The 17273-nt window shown below is 34.1% G+C and overlaps 2 protein-coding genes across 3 annotated transcripts; one reads left to right on the forward strand and one right to left on the reverse strand.

Annotated features, from left to right (window-relative positions):
- Positions 1-7025: 7025 nt before the first annotated feature.
- Positions 7026-12195, forward strand: LOC118038467 (beta-glucuronosyltransferase GlcAT14A). Of its 2 annotated transcripts, XM_035044835.2 has the most exons (5): positions 7026-7285; positions 7762-8516; positions 10160-10235; positions 10349-10464; positions 11565-12195. In XM_035044835.2, the coding sequence occupies exons 2-5, from the start codon at positions 7889-7891 to the stop codon at positions 12071-12073; spliced, it is 1329 nt and encodes a 442-aa protein (XP_034900726.1). In that variant the 5' UTR covers positions 7026-7285; positions 7762-7888; the 3' UTR covers positions 12074-12195. The 2 variants fall into 2 exon arrangements, with proteins under 2 accessions (XP_034900726.1, XP_034900727.1); XM_035044836.2 differs by lacking the exon at positions 7026-7285 and having other exon boundaries at positions 7296-8516.
- Positions 12196-13635: 1440 nt separating this feature from the next.
- LOC118038486 (formiminotransferase cyclodeaminase-like protein) lies at positions 13636-16050 on the reverse strand. Its single transcript, XM_035044859.2, has 3 exons — positions 15643-16050; positions 14418-14826; positions 13636-14232 (listed from the first exon to the last, which is right to left on the reverse strand). The coding sequence occupies exons 1-3, from the start codon at positions 15664-15666 to the stop codon at positions 13715-13717; spliced, it is 951 nt and encodes a 316-aa protein (XP_034900750.1). The 5' UTR covers positions 15667-16050; the 3' UTR covers positions 13636-13714.
- Positions 16051-17273: the final 1223 nt, after the last annotated feature.

Here is a 17273-nt window from a genome sequence, read left to right on the forward strand (position 1 = left end):
CTCGGTTAATAATAGTTAATAATAATAGAAGATGGAAAATAAAATGATTTATATCAAATTACAAGGCATGATGGGAGGGAAGGACCACCACGTCAATTCAAACTTGATAATTGGCCTAACATTTTGAAGCTGCGTATGATGACCACGCACGTACGTCGACTGCTATTGCTCTGACATTTCATTGGTACTTACCTGTATATAATTCGCATGGTGCTCGCCGACTATTAGCCTCCGAGTCTCCCTTTTACTAGAATCCAAGGAGGATTTGCAATTTCAAAAAGATTTCAAATCCACCAACTATGTTGAAATTTAGTAGCCTCGAACTACTTAGTTTCGCTCTGTCCTTTTCCCTCTTTTGCCTACGACACGCCCCCTATAGCCCTAGAAAGAGAGCCTGAACAGTCCAAAACACTTGAATGTTCAGCCTCTGGAGATCACCACATGCGTATCATTGTTTTAGGTTTGATTTATTTGCATGTTCATATGCCATGAATGGACCGTGCTTCTGTTGCCACCAGACTAGCTATGGCTAGCCCAGAACCCCCTATGCGGCTCGCATCATGGCACAAATCATGGTCGCCACCTAGCAGGTAGGCGAGACGAGGGTTCAAAGAAAAATGGGAAGGAGATAGAATATTGTGCTGCAAGATAGTGGCCAGTGACAGACTTTGTAGAGGACAGCTTGGTGACTGCAGATTACGACAACCAATGTGTGCGGATCACTGACTCTGTCCGTAACTGGTACATTGGGACAGCATGTGTGTAGGCTTTTGCTAACACTTGAAAGCTTACACTTATGTCTTCATCTTCGTCGAGGACTCGAAAGCTTACTTGGACTGTAATTGTACTTCATTTACCACCCTTGCAGTGCACACTGCGTACAAGCGAAAATGTCATATTTTTTTAGTTTTATTTTTATAAATATATATATATATATATATTATTTTAATAAATCTTTCAAGTAAAAAACACTTCCAATAATAACACAGATCTCATTTCTAAGAAAATAAGATTAAGTGTGTATCTAAGATTATGATAACTTTTATCATTACGGTTTGAAAATGTATATTTGTAAAAAATTATAATTTTTTTTTCAAAATTAAAGTATTTACCAAGATATAAAATGAAAAGCAAGTTTAAACAATGAAAATCAAACAATTTTTAGAGTTATAGTCCATCTAAAATTATCTTTAATATAACATTATGGGACTCCATTGTTAAACATTATCCATGGCTAGTAGAATGAGGAGGGGTGATTACTAAAAGATGCCACCATCAAAAACTACCAAGGAAGTCGAGAAGTTCAACCAAACACAACCATGGCCGCCGTAAATGCAGAAAAGCAATGGACTGTAATAAGATACGAGGCCAAGCTAGGCGTGGCCATAGCTTTGCTAAAAAGAGCACAAACGACTTTGCCTGTTTTAATTTTACCTTTTTTGCAATGATCATCGCCGCTAATTGTCATTATCATTGTCAACTTTTTCACTCTTTTTCCTCCTCCTTTTTTTGGGTTTTCTCAAAGTTTCAACTCTGATAATGTACTCTTGTTGTTACCAACAAAATCTTATCATCGAGGGAAGAAAGGGTACTGCAAGTAGATGACATTCTTGTGAGGGATAATGACTCCAAGTGCAATGCTTCCTTCTAGGCTTGTTTGATATTGACATGGAATTGTAGGTTAAGAGTATATATACAATTTATTTTTCATAATTATTTGTTATATTTTTATTTGAATATATAGCAGTTATAGGCCTTGTAGTAGACGTTTTGGAGAGAAGCATGAACTTTAAATGCATCATAACACCAAATAGTCACTTGACCTTCAAATTAAATTCAAATTTATCTGACTTAAAATATTTATGGCACAATGTATAAACAATTATTGCAGGATAAAACCCAGAATGTCAGGAGCCCATTTGAGGTGTTGATTTATGCAAAAGACTCGCATGACCTATGAACAATACATTTGTTTTTATATATATCCATAGGTATCCCTCCAGTTTCAGATCTAATGCAATAAACATTAGTATTTTCTTATATCTTGAGTTGGAACATTTAATTTATAATAAAAGTTCATGAATCTCCTAACTGACAAAATATTTGATATGCAAAAAGTTTGAAAATACATGAAATTAACAGCCCTTTTGATATTATGTTTTATTCATATTTGAATATGTTTCAAAATTGTATTTGTTCTGAAAATACATTAAATTAATATATTTTCAGTTCTTATTTAGTAATTTTAATATGTTAATGTTAAAAATAAAAAAAAATAAATAAGTTTATTTTAATAAAAATTATCTTTAAAAATATATCTTAATACCAAATATACCAAACTACTTGATGATTCATTGGTAAAGGGTGGGATAATAATTTACGAGCTCGTAATTGAAGTCATTCACTCTCTATCATTGTGTAGTTAGTTTGTGTAGTTAGTTCAATCTACATGTCTTTTTCAACTTGTAAATTACATCAAATTAGCTAATAACGATATACCCATGAAGGTTTGTAAAAAAAAAAATTATTAAATTTTTTTATATAGTTTTGATATATTAATATTAAAAATAAAATAAAATAAATAAAAAAAATAAAAAATATTATTATTTTAATATATTTTTTAATAATAAAATACTTTAAAATTTAAAAAATAACGTAATTATTTTATGAAACACCCCCACTTAAATATTATACGAGCGGGTATTTCTTCTAATAAAAAGAAAGGAAAAAAACGACAACAAACAAAATATGTTATCTACAAAATGGTATTGCAAAAAGCGTCTGTTTCTTGGAGTCTTTTTGCTTGTCAATCTTGCATCTCATTGTGGCCCTACCGTCGTCGTAATCAAGCCCCCACTGATTTGTCCTTCGTCAGGTAAGGTTGGCACCTCCATATCAGGTTGCGATCAGCGTGACGGGACACTTGTTGGTGAGGATGGGAGAGGTGGGTCATTGCACAATGATAGATGTAACTGGCCTCCGATATGGCTCTTCAGAGTTGCTACCTTATTTGGCAATTATGAAAAGATATTGTTTTACTATATCTATATATATATAATTTAAAGTTTTTTTTTTCTATAAAAACACAATTTATAAAACACTTCCATACACAGTTCAAATGCATGATAATATATTTTGTTAAAACCATTAAAAAATACTTGAAAATACATTTTCAGTCTAAATATATATACGTTACAAAGACATTTATACTACGTCATTAAATACAAATAAATGATTAAATAATGTGAAAGTATATTTTGAATATAAAACATCTTTTGATTTTTTTTTTTATAAATTTAGTTTTAGTAAAAAAACAACATGTATAATTGTTTAAATACATTGCTAAATATTAAGAAAAATCTTAAGAAGAAAACACAGATCCACCATTGTAGCTCATGTTAAATTAATGATAATAACTTACAATCTTCTTAATTTTTTTCCCTTCGATTTACCATTTTTGTGGTGATAATGAGTCGTTATGTCATATTATTACAGAATTCTCTGGCCAGGATGAGAGAGGTATATACTGGCTTTCTTGGAATCGTACATGAACAAAAACATCCATGTGCAACTACAAGTGGCCTAAGAGGAGGAGGAGGAGGAGGAGGAGGAGACGGAGGAGGAGGAGGAGGAGGAGGGCCTTCTCTTCAAGGATTCCCAATTTCATTTTTGCTCATTCCTGCTTTTTTTTAGCGTGCCCATACAGTGTAATAATTCTTTCTCTTCCCTGATTTGAGGGCATTCTCAACTCACTCTTCTCGTTACGTCAATTTGAAGGCATTTTGAAATCTTTCCTTACGTTACATCAATGAAGCCCATCCAGAGGGTCCATTTCACATGGGCCTTCTTTGGGTAAGTTTAAAACGTTAAGCTTAGGAGATCATGTAGTGCTCAGTGGTGCTGGTGGGATTACTTTTTTTAATATAAAAAAGATGTTCAAGAATTGCTATTATAGATTTTAATATTTTTTTTAATTATTAACTCAAAATATAATATATATTAGATGATATTTTTTTTAAATAATTTAATATGATAATGATATATTTTTTTCTAATGTTGAGATAATGATATATTTGATTAACTCAGGTTATAATATCATAATAACCTTATAGAAAATTAATGAAAATAAACCGTAGATACCAAATTTTAATTAATCTAATGTTGAAGTATGAAATTAAAAAAAAAACTATTCAAGTCAACTTGCCAAATTCACGATTCAAGTCATGAGATCAAGATAATCTCATAAAAAACAAATAAAAAAATAACGAATCTTAATTTTCAACCAACTTAATGTTGAATGATGAAATTAAAAAAATAATTCAAGTCAATCCAGATTAACATATTAAATTTACAACATGGTTCGTGAAACAAAGATAACTTTATAAAAAATAAAAAAATTCAAGTTTTTTTCTTCAATGTTTGTTTTTTTTAATTTTTTTTTTTATATTTTGACATTAAATTACTGGGTTTTGAACTTTGTGATCTTTTTTTTTTTTTTTGTAGGGTGTCTTAATCTCATATTTAGAGTAATATAATTATCAAATTTACTCAGATTAATTAGAATAATTATAAGATGAATATTTTTTATATATTAGAAAAAATCTCACCTGATTCACGACGTACCATGAAAAAAATGTAGTTAAAACCTAAACCAGGTCCAATAGGAAATATCAATGCAAATCCAAACATAATTGGTCCCATGGATATATCTAATTTTTAAAGAATAACTACATACATATATTTGATTTATCTAATCTTTAAAGAAGAACAAGAACCCATTCCCTTGCAACAAATCTTAATTCACTAAGGTATTAGTTCTTGTTGGCATCCACAATAAATGATCAATTCAAATTTCAAAGGACCCCATGGATGCAAATAGCTTTGTTTTCCTCGGCACAAAATACTCAAGAAGGGGAAGACAACTTGGATATTCACTAAAGATAGTTTCTTGAGATGTCCTTATCTGACATCTTTAGCCTTGCTGTTATGGCCATTGAACGCTCTATGTCCCCCCAAAAGTGCCTAACACTTTCTTGACTGTGAGCCTTGACCTAACCTAACTACTGTGAATAGTGAAGAGAAGATCACTCAAATGGTCCACCGAACCAAAAACTTCTTGTAGGTGTTTGAAACGTGTGATAGCTGTTATTTTTAAAAAAAATTATTTTTAATATTAATATATTAAAATGATATTAAAATATTATTAATTTAAAATAAAAAATATTGTTTTTTTAAATTTTTTTTAAAATATGAAAACAAACATATCAAAAGCATTATTCTACCCCGGACGTGTGCAGCAGAATCAACGTTTTGTGGCTACCGGCTAATGGGTCCTGCAACAATTTTTATTAGGGAAAACTTAGATTTAGTCCCTAACTTATTATTTTATTATCAATTGAGTCTACAATCTTTTGATTTTATCAATTTTACTTTAAATGGAATCTACATTAATTCATCCTTTTGAAGCGTTAAAACAGTTCTCGATTTATTACAAAAGACAAGTGTAACATTAAATCAACACAAGAGGAAAGTCTTAAGCATCTAAATATTTTCATTTCCTTTTAATCAATATTAGATAATATCATCTCATCTATTTAAAGTGTTGAAATTAGTTTAAGTCACCACCCCAAATTACAATCTTAATATTAAAATTAACACAAAATGAAAGATTTAGCGTCAAACAATCCTAACTTTTCCTGCTCCTATTGGGAAATGAAAGTAAAAGGCATAAAATGAAAAACAAATAAAAATTAAAACTTTCAGTTTTTATTATATAGAACTAACATCCATGCTGTCCAGGGCAAAAACACAACGGTTACCACCGACAGAAAAGGGTTCCTAAGCTATTTTAAACTGAAGAGAAACAAAACAGAAGATGGTTCAGAGTTTGAGGTTTTTAGAAGATGATAAAGCCAATGTTAAGACTTGAGATGCCCAAACATCACGGTGTGTTGTAAGATTTTAAGATTAATGTCTCATTAATTCATGCCATAAGTTATCTTTTATGTTTTTGCTAACACATCCCCTGCTTGGCGCGCGGGTTCGCCTTGATTTTTAGAATTTATTTAATATTGTGATTTAATTATATTTTTGAATTTTAAATTATTATTTTAATATTTTTGAAATAATATTAAAAATAAATTTTAAAAAATAAACAAATATTATTTTTATATATTTTAAAACGAAACATATTTTTTTAAAAAAATCTCTATCACACTTTTAAACAAGCTTTTAAAACCGATTGTTTTTGTGTTTGAATGAAATTGATAATATTATTTTTATTGTTTTAAGTGTATTTGATTTGAAAAAAAATATCAAATTGATAATATTTTAGTGTTTTTTTATAGTTTTATTGTGTTGATTTAGATAAATAAATTATTTTAATATATTTTTTAGTAAAAAAAATATTTTCAGTACCAAACATACTTAGATTTTCAACAATTAACTATGTTAATTAAAAGGTAATAAACATAAGAATGGTTAAACTATGAAGACAATTTATTGACCATGCAGCTCATTGTATGCTGAAAAATTTAGTAACAAGGTTGTATACATTAGCTATGATTTTATGGAGTAATAAAAAAAATTAGTATAGTAACATGAGTAGTTTGACAATGTTACGAGATCAAAAAAACAAAAAAAAACGAGAACAATATTATTTTTCAAAAGCAAGTTTCATGTGCATGTTAATTTAAAAATACAAGAGAATATTACCCGGTTTAGCTTTTTTCTTTTCTTTTCTTTTTGAAGGAGATTCTTGGTCTTGATAGACGAAAAGAGTTTAGCTAGAAAATACATATTTTTTGTATATTTTTTATTAAAATTATTTCAAAACTAAATTTATTTTTATATATTATTTTCATGAATTCAACTATATATATATCACATCTGTAGTGGGACAGTGACGTGAACAACTCAAGAAGATAAAAAATAAAATCAAAGAATTAGTAGTGTAATATGGAGGAAAAACCACGCGCCATGAATTGACCTGGGAGCTCCTTTCAATTCCTCAAGCGTCATAGTCTATCCTTCAAATAATTACAAAAAAAAATCAAGCAAATTATTCCATGTTTTCACCAAATAATTTAATACAAATCCAAAATCTTGATCAATTATTCTCTATCAGTGTTCCCATCACCTGACGGTCCTCTCTTCCTCTCTCTTTGAAAGAATAAAAAATCAGCTGATTCTGCTCAAAGCTTCAACCTTTGAATCTCTCATTTTTAAAAAGATCGCAGCTTTCCCTCTCCTTATCTCTCTCTAAACTACAAACTCTTCAATCATAGTAAGTGTTTCTTCTTTTTTGTAGTTCTCTTGTGTTTGAAGTTTCAAAAACTTGTACTCCAAGCATCTCTTCTTGTCTCCCTATGCCTATCTCTTTCTATTAACTTTTTGTGGGTGATAATTAGATCTGGAACAGTTTTAAGCAAAACCCCACTATTTATTTATTGCATTTCTAAAATCTAACAGCTTCTTGGTCATTAAAGTTTGAATTTTTAAGTTGAAAGTTAACATTTTTATTGATTGCTTTTATCAACTGTAAATGCCTTTCTTTTATTGGAATTATTAGGTGTGCTCAGCTTTTTCCCTGTAACTGTTAGTGCCATGGAGATTTCTTTTTGATTTTGCTAATTTGAGCTCTTAATCTGGGAATCTTGTTGAGGTTTTGTTATTAAACATGTTAGTGCAACTTTGCTTCAAAGTCTTGATAGGTTAGATGCTGTTCATTTATCTGAAAAGGATGCTTTGGCTCTGTTACAGAACCTCCTTGCTTCTGTTTGGCTCTTTGCTGTTCAGTAGATTGGTTGGAGTTTTGCTTTAGTTGTTAGCATTTCTGGGCTTCCTCCGGCAAGTTGGAGTTCGGGAGCTTTTGAGTTAGAGGAGATCGATGTCTATCAAAAAGGCATTAGTGAGCATGAGGAAGAATGGAAATTCCCACTCAGGAAGGTTGTTTGGTGATAGAAGATGGCTTATTCCATTTTTTACAAGCGTGCTTGTGTTTTTAATCCTGTTCTCTTCAGCTACTTTTGGGGTGTTTACATCTTCTTATGGGGGAGAGGAGGTTCCATTTGACATTGTTTCATATAAAAGGCCGGAGAACTCAAATGGGTATTTTGTAGAATCAGATTTAAAGAAATGGTTTAATAGAAGTAGGTATTCAGAATTGGAACCGCCTAGATTAGCTTATCTCATTTCAGGGACGAAGGGTGATAGTCAAAGAATGATGAGGACTTTGCAGGCTGTGTATCATCCTAGAAACCAGTATATCCTACATTTGGATCTTGAGGCACCCCCTCGAGAAAGGTTGATGTTGGGAGTGTATGTGAAGAGTGATTTGACGTTTCAAGAAGTTGGGAATGTGCGTGTAATGGCACAGTCCAACTTGGTGACTTACAAGGGGCCTACTATGATTGCCTGTACCCTTCAAGCAATTGCAATCATGTTGAGGGAGAGCTTGGAGTGGGACTGGTTTATCAATCTCAGTGCTTCAGATTATCCTCTTGTGACACAAGATGGTTAGTACATGATGCTGCATTTTTACTTGTTTCATAATTATTATTGTTGCCTTTTTCTTGTTCTGTTGTTTACCTTATTTTGTTCCATTTCCATAAGAGGATTGGTGATGTTTAAGAATTGGTAATTTACCTATTGAATTAATTCGAACTTATCTCCAAATATGCAGTGAAACTGTGCTCTGGTTCTTGTATCCAGTATAGGTAAATATCAGACAAATTGTAGTAAAAGAAGTTGATTTCTTAGATCGTATATTTAAATGTGGATGGAGTGAAGATTGATGCAGTAAGTTGCTAATCCAAAACAATAATGGGTCTTTCAATCTTATCCTTGCTTCAGTTCACAAATAAGTTAAATCCATTAACTTTTCCTGTGTGAACGTGTGTGTTTGGATCCAACCAGGTTTCCTTCATGCGGTTCACATACCATTTCTCAGTGCTGATGCCATTCCACATCTTTAGTTCTAATTAAATGAAGCTTCAATTTTTTGCCTTTAGGGCTAAGCTTTGAGTTATAGTTCTCAAGTAGGGTTTGCGCATTTTGCTTCTAAAGAAAAGAATGTCTTTGTTCTAAATTGGGGAAGGCATGAAATTAGCATACTCAATAGATCACATTGTCGTGCCCTCTTTTTGCACACCAGCAGTCATGTATGTTATGGAAGATACATTTCTGTATTGCATTTGTAAGATGTTTTGGAGATTACAATCATGCCTTAAATGTTCTTATGGGGTTCTATTTATATTCAAATACACAAAGAACAGAATTTTGACACTGAGAGTTGCACATGGAGTCTAAAGCCATTCAACAGCCTTTCAAGGGAATATAGCCACTTTATTGTTGTGATCTGCTGGAGGCTGGCTCACTATGTGCAGCTGCTAAGTGCTAACCAGTCTTTTGGGTTCAAGGAACTTCAAAATCTCCGCAAAAAGGAGACTTGGTATCAGGGCTCATAAAATTTATTTCTATAGGGAGACTCTTCTTGAAAGTTGTGGACTGGATTCTGGGGTGAGTTACTGTCTCCTGGAGCTCTGCTGTATGTCATTCTGGAGTGAGAAATTTTGCCATGTGCCTATTTTAAACATTTCTCTTGCCCCCCTGATAAGTAGATTTATGCTTCCACATGTTTTTCTCAACTCTAGTTATTTTTAATGGAAAAGATCATCTCCTGTGCTCTCTTATTCCACCGTGCAAGGTAATTCTCTTTGAAAAAAATCTATTTTCTTGCAGGGGCAATACTAGGTGTTGGTTCTGCCCAAGTGATTTCCTGCAAGGTTTAATTTGAAAACTCTTAAACTGTATAAACCATAACAAGATGTCAGCATAGATCAAGGATGCATTGTCTTATGCTATGGTTTTTGGTATACAATCATGTTAAATGGTTGTCTCTCAACTCTTTGATTGACTTTCTATTCATAAATTGCATTGAATGGATGAACTGACAGAAACAGCATTCTGCCTTCAAATCTTTTCATGCTGTTCAGCAATGTAAATAAGTTATGTAAATTGACTTGCAAAATTTCTCTGGAGAATTATGAAGGGTATAGGAGGATTGAATTTTTTTTCTTCCTGAAGTTCTAGCAATTCTGTTTCTTGTAGATATGCGGATGCTTTGCAGTTGTAAAATCTGATTGTATTTTGACTGCAGATCTGCTCCATGTGTTCTCAAATTTGTCTAGAAATCTTAATTTCATTGAACACACACGGCTAACTGGATGGAAAATGTAAGTGAAAAGAACACAGAACTTTGCATTACTGCATTAGCAAATCTTCATCCGCGTCTATTTTCTGAAAAAGAGTTCACTTGGGGCATTTTTGATCTGCCAACTTGTTGCAGGAAATCCAGGGCAAAACCAATTGCTATTGATCCAGGCCTTTACTTATCAAAGAAATCCGACCTTTCTTTGACCACTCAACGTCGATCACTTCCCACTTCTTTCAAGTTGTTTACTGGTATGTCTATTTAAGCTTCAAGGGTTATTTTTAGTTTTTTATATACAATTATTTATCAATGAGATGCTGGTTGTAACTTTGTGGGATTGCATTGCATTTCTGATTCATGTAAGCTTGAAACCATTCATAGCTGAATATTAAATTCACTGCTTATCCCATACTCTTATCACCCTCTTGCTCTGTGTATGTGCTGTGTGCGTCCAACATGTTTACCGATGTGCTTGCATACGAGGACAGGAAACATGGTGTAATGCATGGAAAACACCAATACACAGGGCATATTGGGGAATGCATATAGCAACGCATTACCCTGACCAAAGTTTGTCATAATGGGGAATGTGTATAGCCATACTGACATCTTACATGTGATAAGGATGAATGCTGACATGTCATCATTATCATCTTAAATTCTTGTAGGTTTTAAGAGATATCTCATGTTGCATTATTTAGTTGCGCAGTCTGTTACTGCAAGTTACAGAGAATGCTGTAGGTGAAAACAAAATATTATCTTGATCTTTTTCCTGAAAAGTGTCTTTAGGATCTCTCCTCTCAAGTTGGCTATCCTGGATAAGTATAGTAAGGGTCTTCTTTCTGTATTTTGTTTTCTACCCTCCCTTTTTGCATCTTTTTTCTTCAAATTTGAGTTGTTTTAGTTCATCCAGTTATAATCCCCAGTTAAGTGACATACTGGGAGTAAGAATTTAGAGAGTCACCCGTCATTAGTATTGCTTGAAGCGGCTTCTCTTAAGAATTGAAGCTGCACAAGCATTTGAGTTTTGTTACACATCCATTAAGAAGCAACTCCTTTTGAACCTCATGGAGCCAGTTGATGGTCGCTAGATTATCTTTAGTGGTGGTTCTTTAGCTAGTATAAGACTCGACCAGAATCCTTGCATGATAGAGAACTACGAGGCTGAACGCCTTCTGGTCATTTGATTCTCTTAACTCTGCATCTAGATAATTTCCTGCAATTGTTTAACTCATGGCCTCTGGAAAATTGATTAGTTTCTATACAGAGACCTCGTCCTTTATTTCTTTTGTTTTAATATGAGAAAGAAAGAGAGAAGAGAATGTGAATTTATCTTGCTTCCCGTATTCAGGTTCAGCATGGATAATGCTAACTCGATCGTTTCTTGAGCACTGTATAATGGGATGGGAGAACCTTCCACGAACTATCCTGATGTACTATACAAATTTCGTCTCCTCTCCTGAAGGATATTTCCACACTGTTATTTGCAACACTGAAGAATTCCAAGACACAGCCATAGGCCATGATCTCCACTACATAGCCTGGGACAACCCTCCTAGGCAGCACCCCCTCTCTTTGACAATGAAAGACTTCGATAAAATGGTTAAAAGTAATGCCCCATTTGCCAGGAAATTTGCAAGGGATGATCCCGTTTTAGACAAGATTGATAAAGAGATTCTTAACCGCACAAGCAGGTTTGCTCCTGGAGCATGGTGCATTGGCAGCTCAGGCAATGGATCTGATCCATGCTCCGTGCGTGGTAATTATTCCCAATTTCGACCAGGTCCTGGTGCTGAAAGGTTGCAAGAACTGCTTCAGTCATTGCTGTCCGAAGATTTTCGAAAAAAACAGTGTTCATGATGAAATAAAATTTTGACATAACTTTGAATTGTACATTGGTATATTCATAGATCACACAGCTTGTGTACACAACAAAACTGTTTTTTAAGATGAAATTGTAACAGTTACGTTGTATTTTGTTAGTGTCTTATTATGATAAAAAGAACACACACACAAGTATATATTAAATATGTAATCGTCTAATGGTTATAATCAAATCTAAATAGAGAATCATGCAAGCTTATACTTGTATAAACGAGTTTCCAACTGGTTTATTGCTTACTTACAAGCACTTGTAAAATGTTTTAATGTTGCCTAGCCCACAAGTATCGTCCGCATCTTATATCACTAGTGATAGTAAATCTAGCAAGTTAATTTGGAGATCCATTAATTCGATACCTGATGTAAATGAAGTTCTATGTGGAATTAAATGGGAATTGATATGGTTAAATTCAGTCATTCTAGTCAATTTTGTTTCGATCTAGGGGTTAATTTGTTATCTAGTCAAAATCTTTGATTTTTTTTTCCTCTAAAATTTCTAAAACTGAACTGTTTCAATTTTTTTTTTTTTTTTACCTTGAAACAACACTATTTTTAATTTACCTATCAAACCTGTGACCGACTCTTAGGTTATGCTATGAACAAATCATGCTTTGTAACTACGGAAACGACAAGGTAAATTATGTTGAAGAGCGGATAAACTCCATCAGTCTAGCAAAGCAATACTTGAAGCAAACTTCAAGAGGATAAAATCTTGCAATCAAATGGAATGGATCCTGGCAGCTGATGAAAGCAACTTGTGTAGCTTGGAGAGGTTGGAGCTTCGTTATTTGGACAAATTAAGAAGAATCTGTCGGGTAATTGCACCACCTAGTGCTCTTGCTAGCCTTGAGGATTTGCAGGTCAATGACTGCTACAGTCTGAAGAGTCTATTTCCATTAGAATTGATGAAGAACCTCAGAAACCTTGAAGAGAGTAATTTTGAATGATGCCAGAAAATTCAGAATCTGGCAACTGGTGAAGAAAACAGTAGTTCATTTACACGTCCAAGTTTACAGAAACCGGGAGTGAAGTCCTTGCCAAGAATGAATCCCTGCACGCTATTTAAGTTGTTGATTGCCCACTCCCAAAATCACTACCATCTGCTCTCAAGCAAATCAAAAGATGCAAAAAATGGTGGAATTCACTGACGTGGAACAAACTCTAGCACTCTTCTCAGTCCATTAATTCTTCTTAGAGGATGCAACAAGAAGATAAGAATCAGGAATAGACAACGAGTTGGAGCTGGAAGTTGAGCGAAGAAACGAATAGCAAGTGATTGAAGAAGTAGGCAACTGTATAACTTCTATTTCTCATCCAGTTTTGCTTACTATAGTAACTTGTGTTAGATTGCCGTTGTGTTCAGCTATATACGTGCATCGTGAGTCTAGCTCACTTGATATATGCTGCTGCTGCTATTGACCGTAAGGTGGTTTTTGTGTTGATTTTTCCTGATTGATTTTGCTCGTACGCTAGGCAATGTCTTGACAGCTTTAGCATCATTTGAGAGTTTAAAACGTTTCAGTTATTGCTATTAGGTTATGTTCTTTGAGAATCTGACCATTAGATCAATCGAAACTCGACAATCAATAGATACAATTAAATGTCCGAACAGGTGTTTGATCAGTCTCTCCTAGAAGAGATTAAATTCATGTACTTCTCAACAATCATTTCTGGTGGAAAATCTGTGAAGTAGCCCTTCTCTACCTCCAATCCTTCTTGGGCTGCCAGCATCTCAACCTCTGCCTGGACCCTGTCAGCTCCAACCTGATTGGGCTCTAAGAGGATACAGGCGATCTCAAATGAATCATCACCGTGAACGAGCGCCAATGCTTGCACGGTAGGAAGCCCGCCGTCACGAGCCCTCACCATCCGTGCAATCTGTCGAGCAGTTGAAACATCGGTGCACACTACAGGAATGTTGTACAATGCGACCCATGGTCGAGCCCCAATCATCACTATTCCTCTTGTTCGCGACACATGGTTCGGACCTTCATCAGGGGCTCCGGGGAGAATCTCAGGTATGGTCCACCCAGCCCATTGGTTGCCCATGAAATTAGGCGTATAGTACCCCAGCTCGCGTCTGATGGTGTCCGGAGCCCTGCCTGTCGGATGAGCTGCAGCATAAAGAAATACAGGCACTGCAATGCATCGAGGAAAACAAGAAAGGAGATATAATTCAAGAGCTACAAGATCCTGTTTGTCATGATCTATTGAAACGTATATCATGTAATTTCATTATAATGCCAAGAAATCTCAAGTCATGGATAAATCCCATTCCATACAAAGTGATAACTAAGATGCTACATAAGAGTTCTGGACCAACCTTGAAATCTGCTGCCAATATCTGCTGCCACCGTCTTGGCCAGCCAGGCTGCTTCATCCAGCGAGGCCCGAGCCAAAGGGTGGAAAACAATGTCATCTACAACACCAAGCCGGGGGTGTGCACCGGAGTGCAGCTCAAGGTTAATGGCTCCATAAGCAGCCTCAACCATGGATAGCACAGTTTGGTGCAAAGGACTATAAATGGGACTCCCGGTGCTATCAACAACAACATATGATACAATAGTGAACCTGATCCTATTATAAACTCGGTCCTCGAATTTGTTTACAGTAACACTTTCTGGGTCGAGCCTAGCAGCTCGTTCAATTAAGTCCAGAACTGCGCGGTCACGTGCCTCGGAGATGAAGAACATGCAGCATACCAGCATGGATTCTTTTGAAGTTCTTTTGTTCTATGCATCAAAGAAGAATAAGAGCTACTTAGATATCTAATGACACTGGAAAAAATGACTGAGATTAGTTACAGAGGTGGTAAGAGCAGTATAAAAAGTATTCAAATGGGGTCAGAAGCCAGAGATTGTTGAATGTTAAGAATGCAAATGGGGTCAGAAGCCAGAGATAATTTTCTAGAGATGCCAAAACCCGAATAATTTTCTAGGAAGAGCCAAAACTTAATTTTTATTTATTTATTTCTTGTGGGACCATACATATAAAATATATTTAATAATTTTCTAGGAAGAGCAAAAACTTAATTTTCTAGGAAGCAGATTTTTCATGGAATGATTTGGAGTACTTTCTTCATTATTTTTAGCATAATAATGATTAATTGTTGTATTATTTTTTTAATTGTGAAAATTTTCTAGGTTTTGAAGAGTTTTAAAGAGTCCAAAATATAATTTAGTAAAACAAGTATATCTTTTAATTTTTTACTGTTGGATTGATGAGATTTTGATATAAAACTTTAAAGGGCATATTTACTATTGAGTTAAAATCTCAATGATGATGGAGATTGGAAAGCACTTAAGAGTAAATTTGTATGAAATACGAACCTTTTTAAGTGAAAAAAAACTTCTGACCTAATTGTCTAATTCATAAATGGGTTTGATAAAAACTCTACAAAAAGATCAAAATGACTAATCTTGCAGTACATGTAAGAACATAAACATGAACAGGAAAAGAAAGATAACAATGCAACCGAGCTCAAAACTGGAGCAGAAAAAAGGTAGCTCAAAAGAGAGAAAGGAGAGAAAAAATTCTATAGAAGTTACCTCGCAACTTGAGTCAGAATCCATTTCTTGCTGCTTTTCCTTGGCTTCAGTCTTCAAGGGAAGTACTGACGGTGAGAGGTTAAGTCATTTCTCTCTCTCTCTCTCTCTCTCTCTGTGTATATATACACACAAGCCATGGAAGTACTGCTAACAATTAAGCTTGTGTGACTCAGCATTACACAAATTCATTTGAAAACTGTCCCCACGGTTTGAACCCTCAAAATCAACTGCCATGGATAAGGAGAAATCTGGCTTGTTTGCCAAAAGCATGATCCACATGGTGCTGAATAGCATCATACGTTACTCACATAAGCAAACATTGTGTGATGTATAATAAGAGTGAATAAAGAAAACAACACAGGAAATGTCCAAGAAACTGACTTGACATGCCACAATGCCAGACAAAAGCCCACGGACAAGTTAGAAAATTCACTATGCCAATAGTAGGTAAGTGCTCTCGTGAACCTAATATCTCCGAGAGGAGTTATTACAAGAACACTCTCCTGTCCACAAATTAAGATATTTGTTGAGAATTATTGATTTCATATGGCTGATTACAAGGACACGAATGCATGTCTCTTTGTTATATAACATGGTAAAACAACATGTGATCATTTGTTAAAGATTTTCATTGACTCAGCCAAGTGGGTGACACACCTAGGAAAATGAACTTTAACATGATCTCTAGCCACTAAAAGATGAAATCCATCAAGGGCCTCGTATACCAAATTGAGATTCATGACAGGAAGTAAAACCCACCTCTTTTTTAGGCTGCTAGATATGAACTTATGTGTTGAAAAAACCCTGAAACAACGTTGTTGTTGGTTTCAGTGAACATAAACAGGTACATTACAGCAGGTCAACCTGATAATAGGGCTTGGAGTAGAGTTTTACATTAAAATAGGTAGAGTTCTAAGTTTAACTTTTACTTTTAAAAAGATTTTGAAATTATATTGTTGATAATTAACTTAAAATAACTCGTTAATTCATCAAAATCATGGATAAAGTCTTCATGGGCTGGATTGATCCTGTTTAATAACCTTGATACATTGTATGATCTTCATAATTATTTCTGGACCCCTGGACCTCGCTCGATTCATAATTTAAAACTTGGGAATTACTTTCAACAAACCATTCTTTAAGTTATTTCACATGCTCTGTAAAACTTGATGTGTGCGTGCGCGTGTGTCCCCGCTACATTTATCAGATACCAAAGACAGATGAGTACTGTTCTGTGAAGATAGATGTCGATGATACAAAATAGAGAAACTTATACTGAAAAAGACAAGGAACCTCCTCACACCAACCTTATCTTTCTAGCATTTTTATGACCAATCACATCTTCATCTCTACAGAACAAGTAAACGATGATCTAAGCATTTATTTTTCTTGTCTTTGTTCTTTTTTCAGTATGGATAGATCAATTTGGTCATGCATTAGATATAAAAATTAATGAATTATTATCTGTGTGCTATGTATCCTCATAACATAATTATCTGTGTATAAAAAATGGAAAAATCCGTTATGATTGAGTTGATGAATCTAGAAATTTTTTAAGGCAACGTTTCATTATTAAATCAGGATAGAAGAGATAAATACATTGGAAATAAAGGAAACATATTTCGAGTACA

The sequence above is a fragment of the Populus alba genome, chromosome 19 (genome assembly GCF_005239225.2).
Source record: "Populus alba chromosome 19, ASM523922v2, whole genome shotgun sequence".
Taxonomy (NCBI): Eukaryota; Viridiplantae; Streptophyta; class Magnoliopsida; order Malpighiales; family Salicaceae; genus Populus; species Populus alba.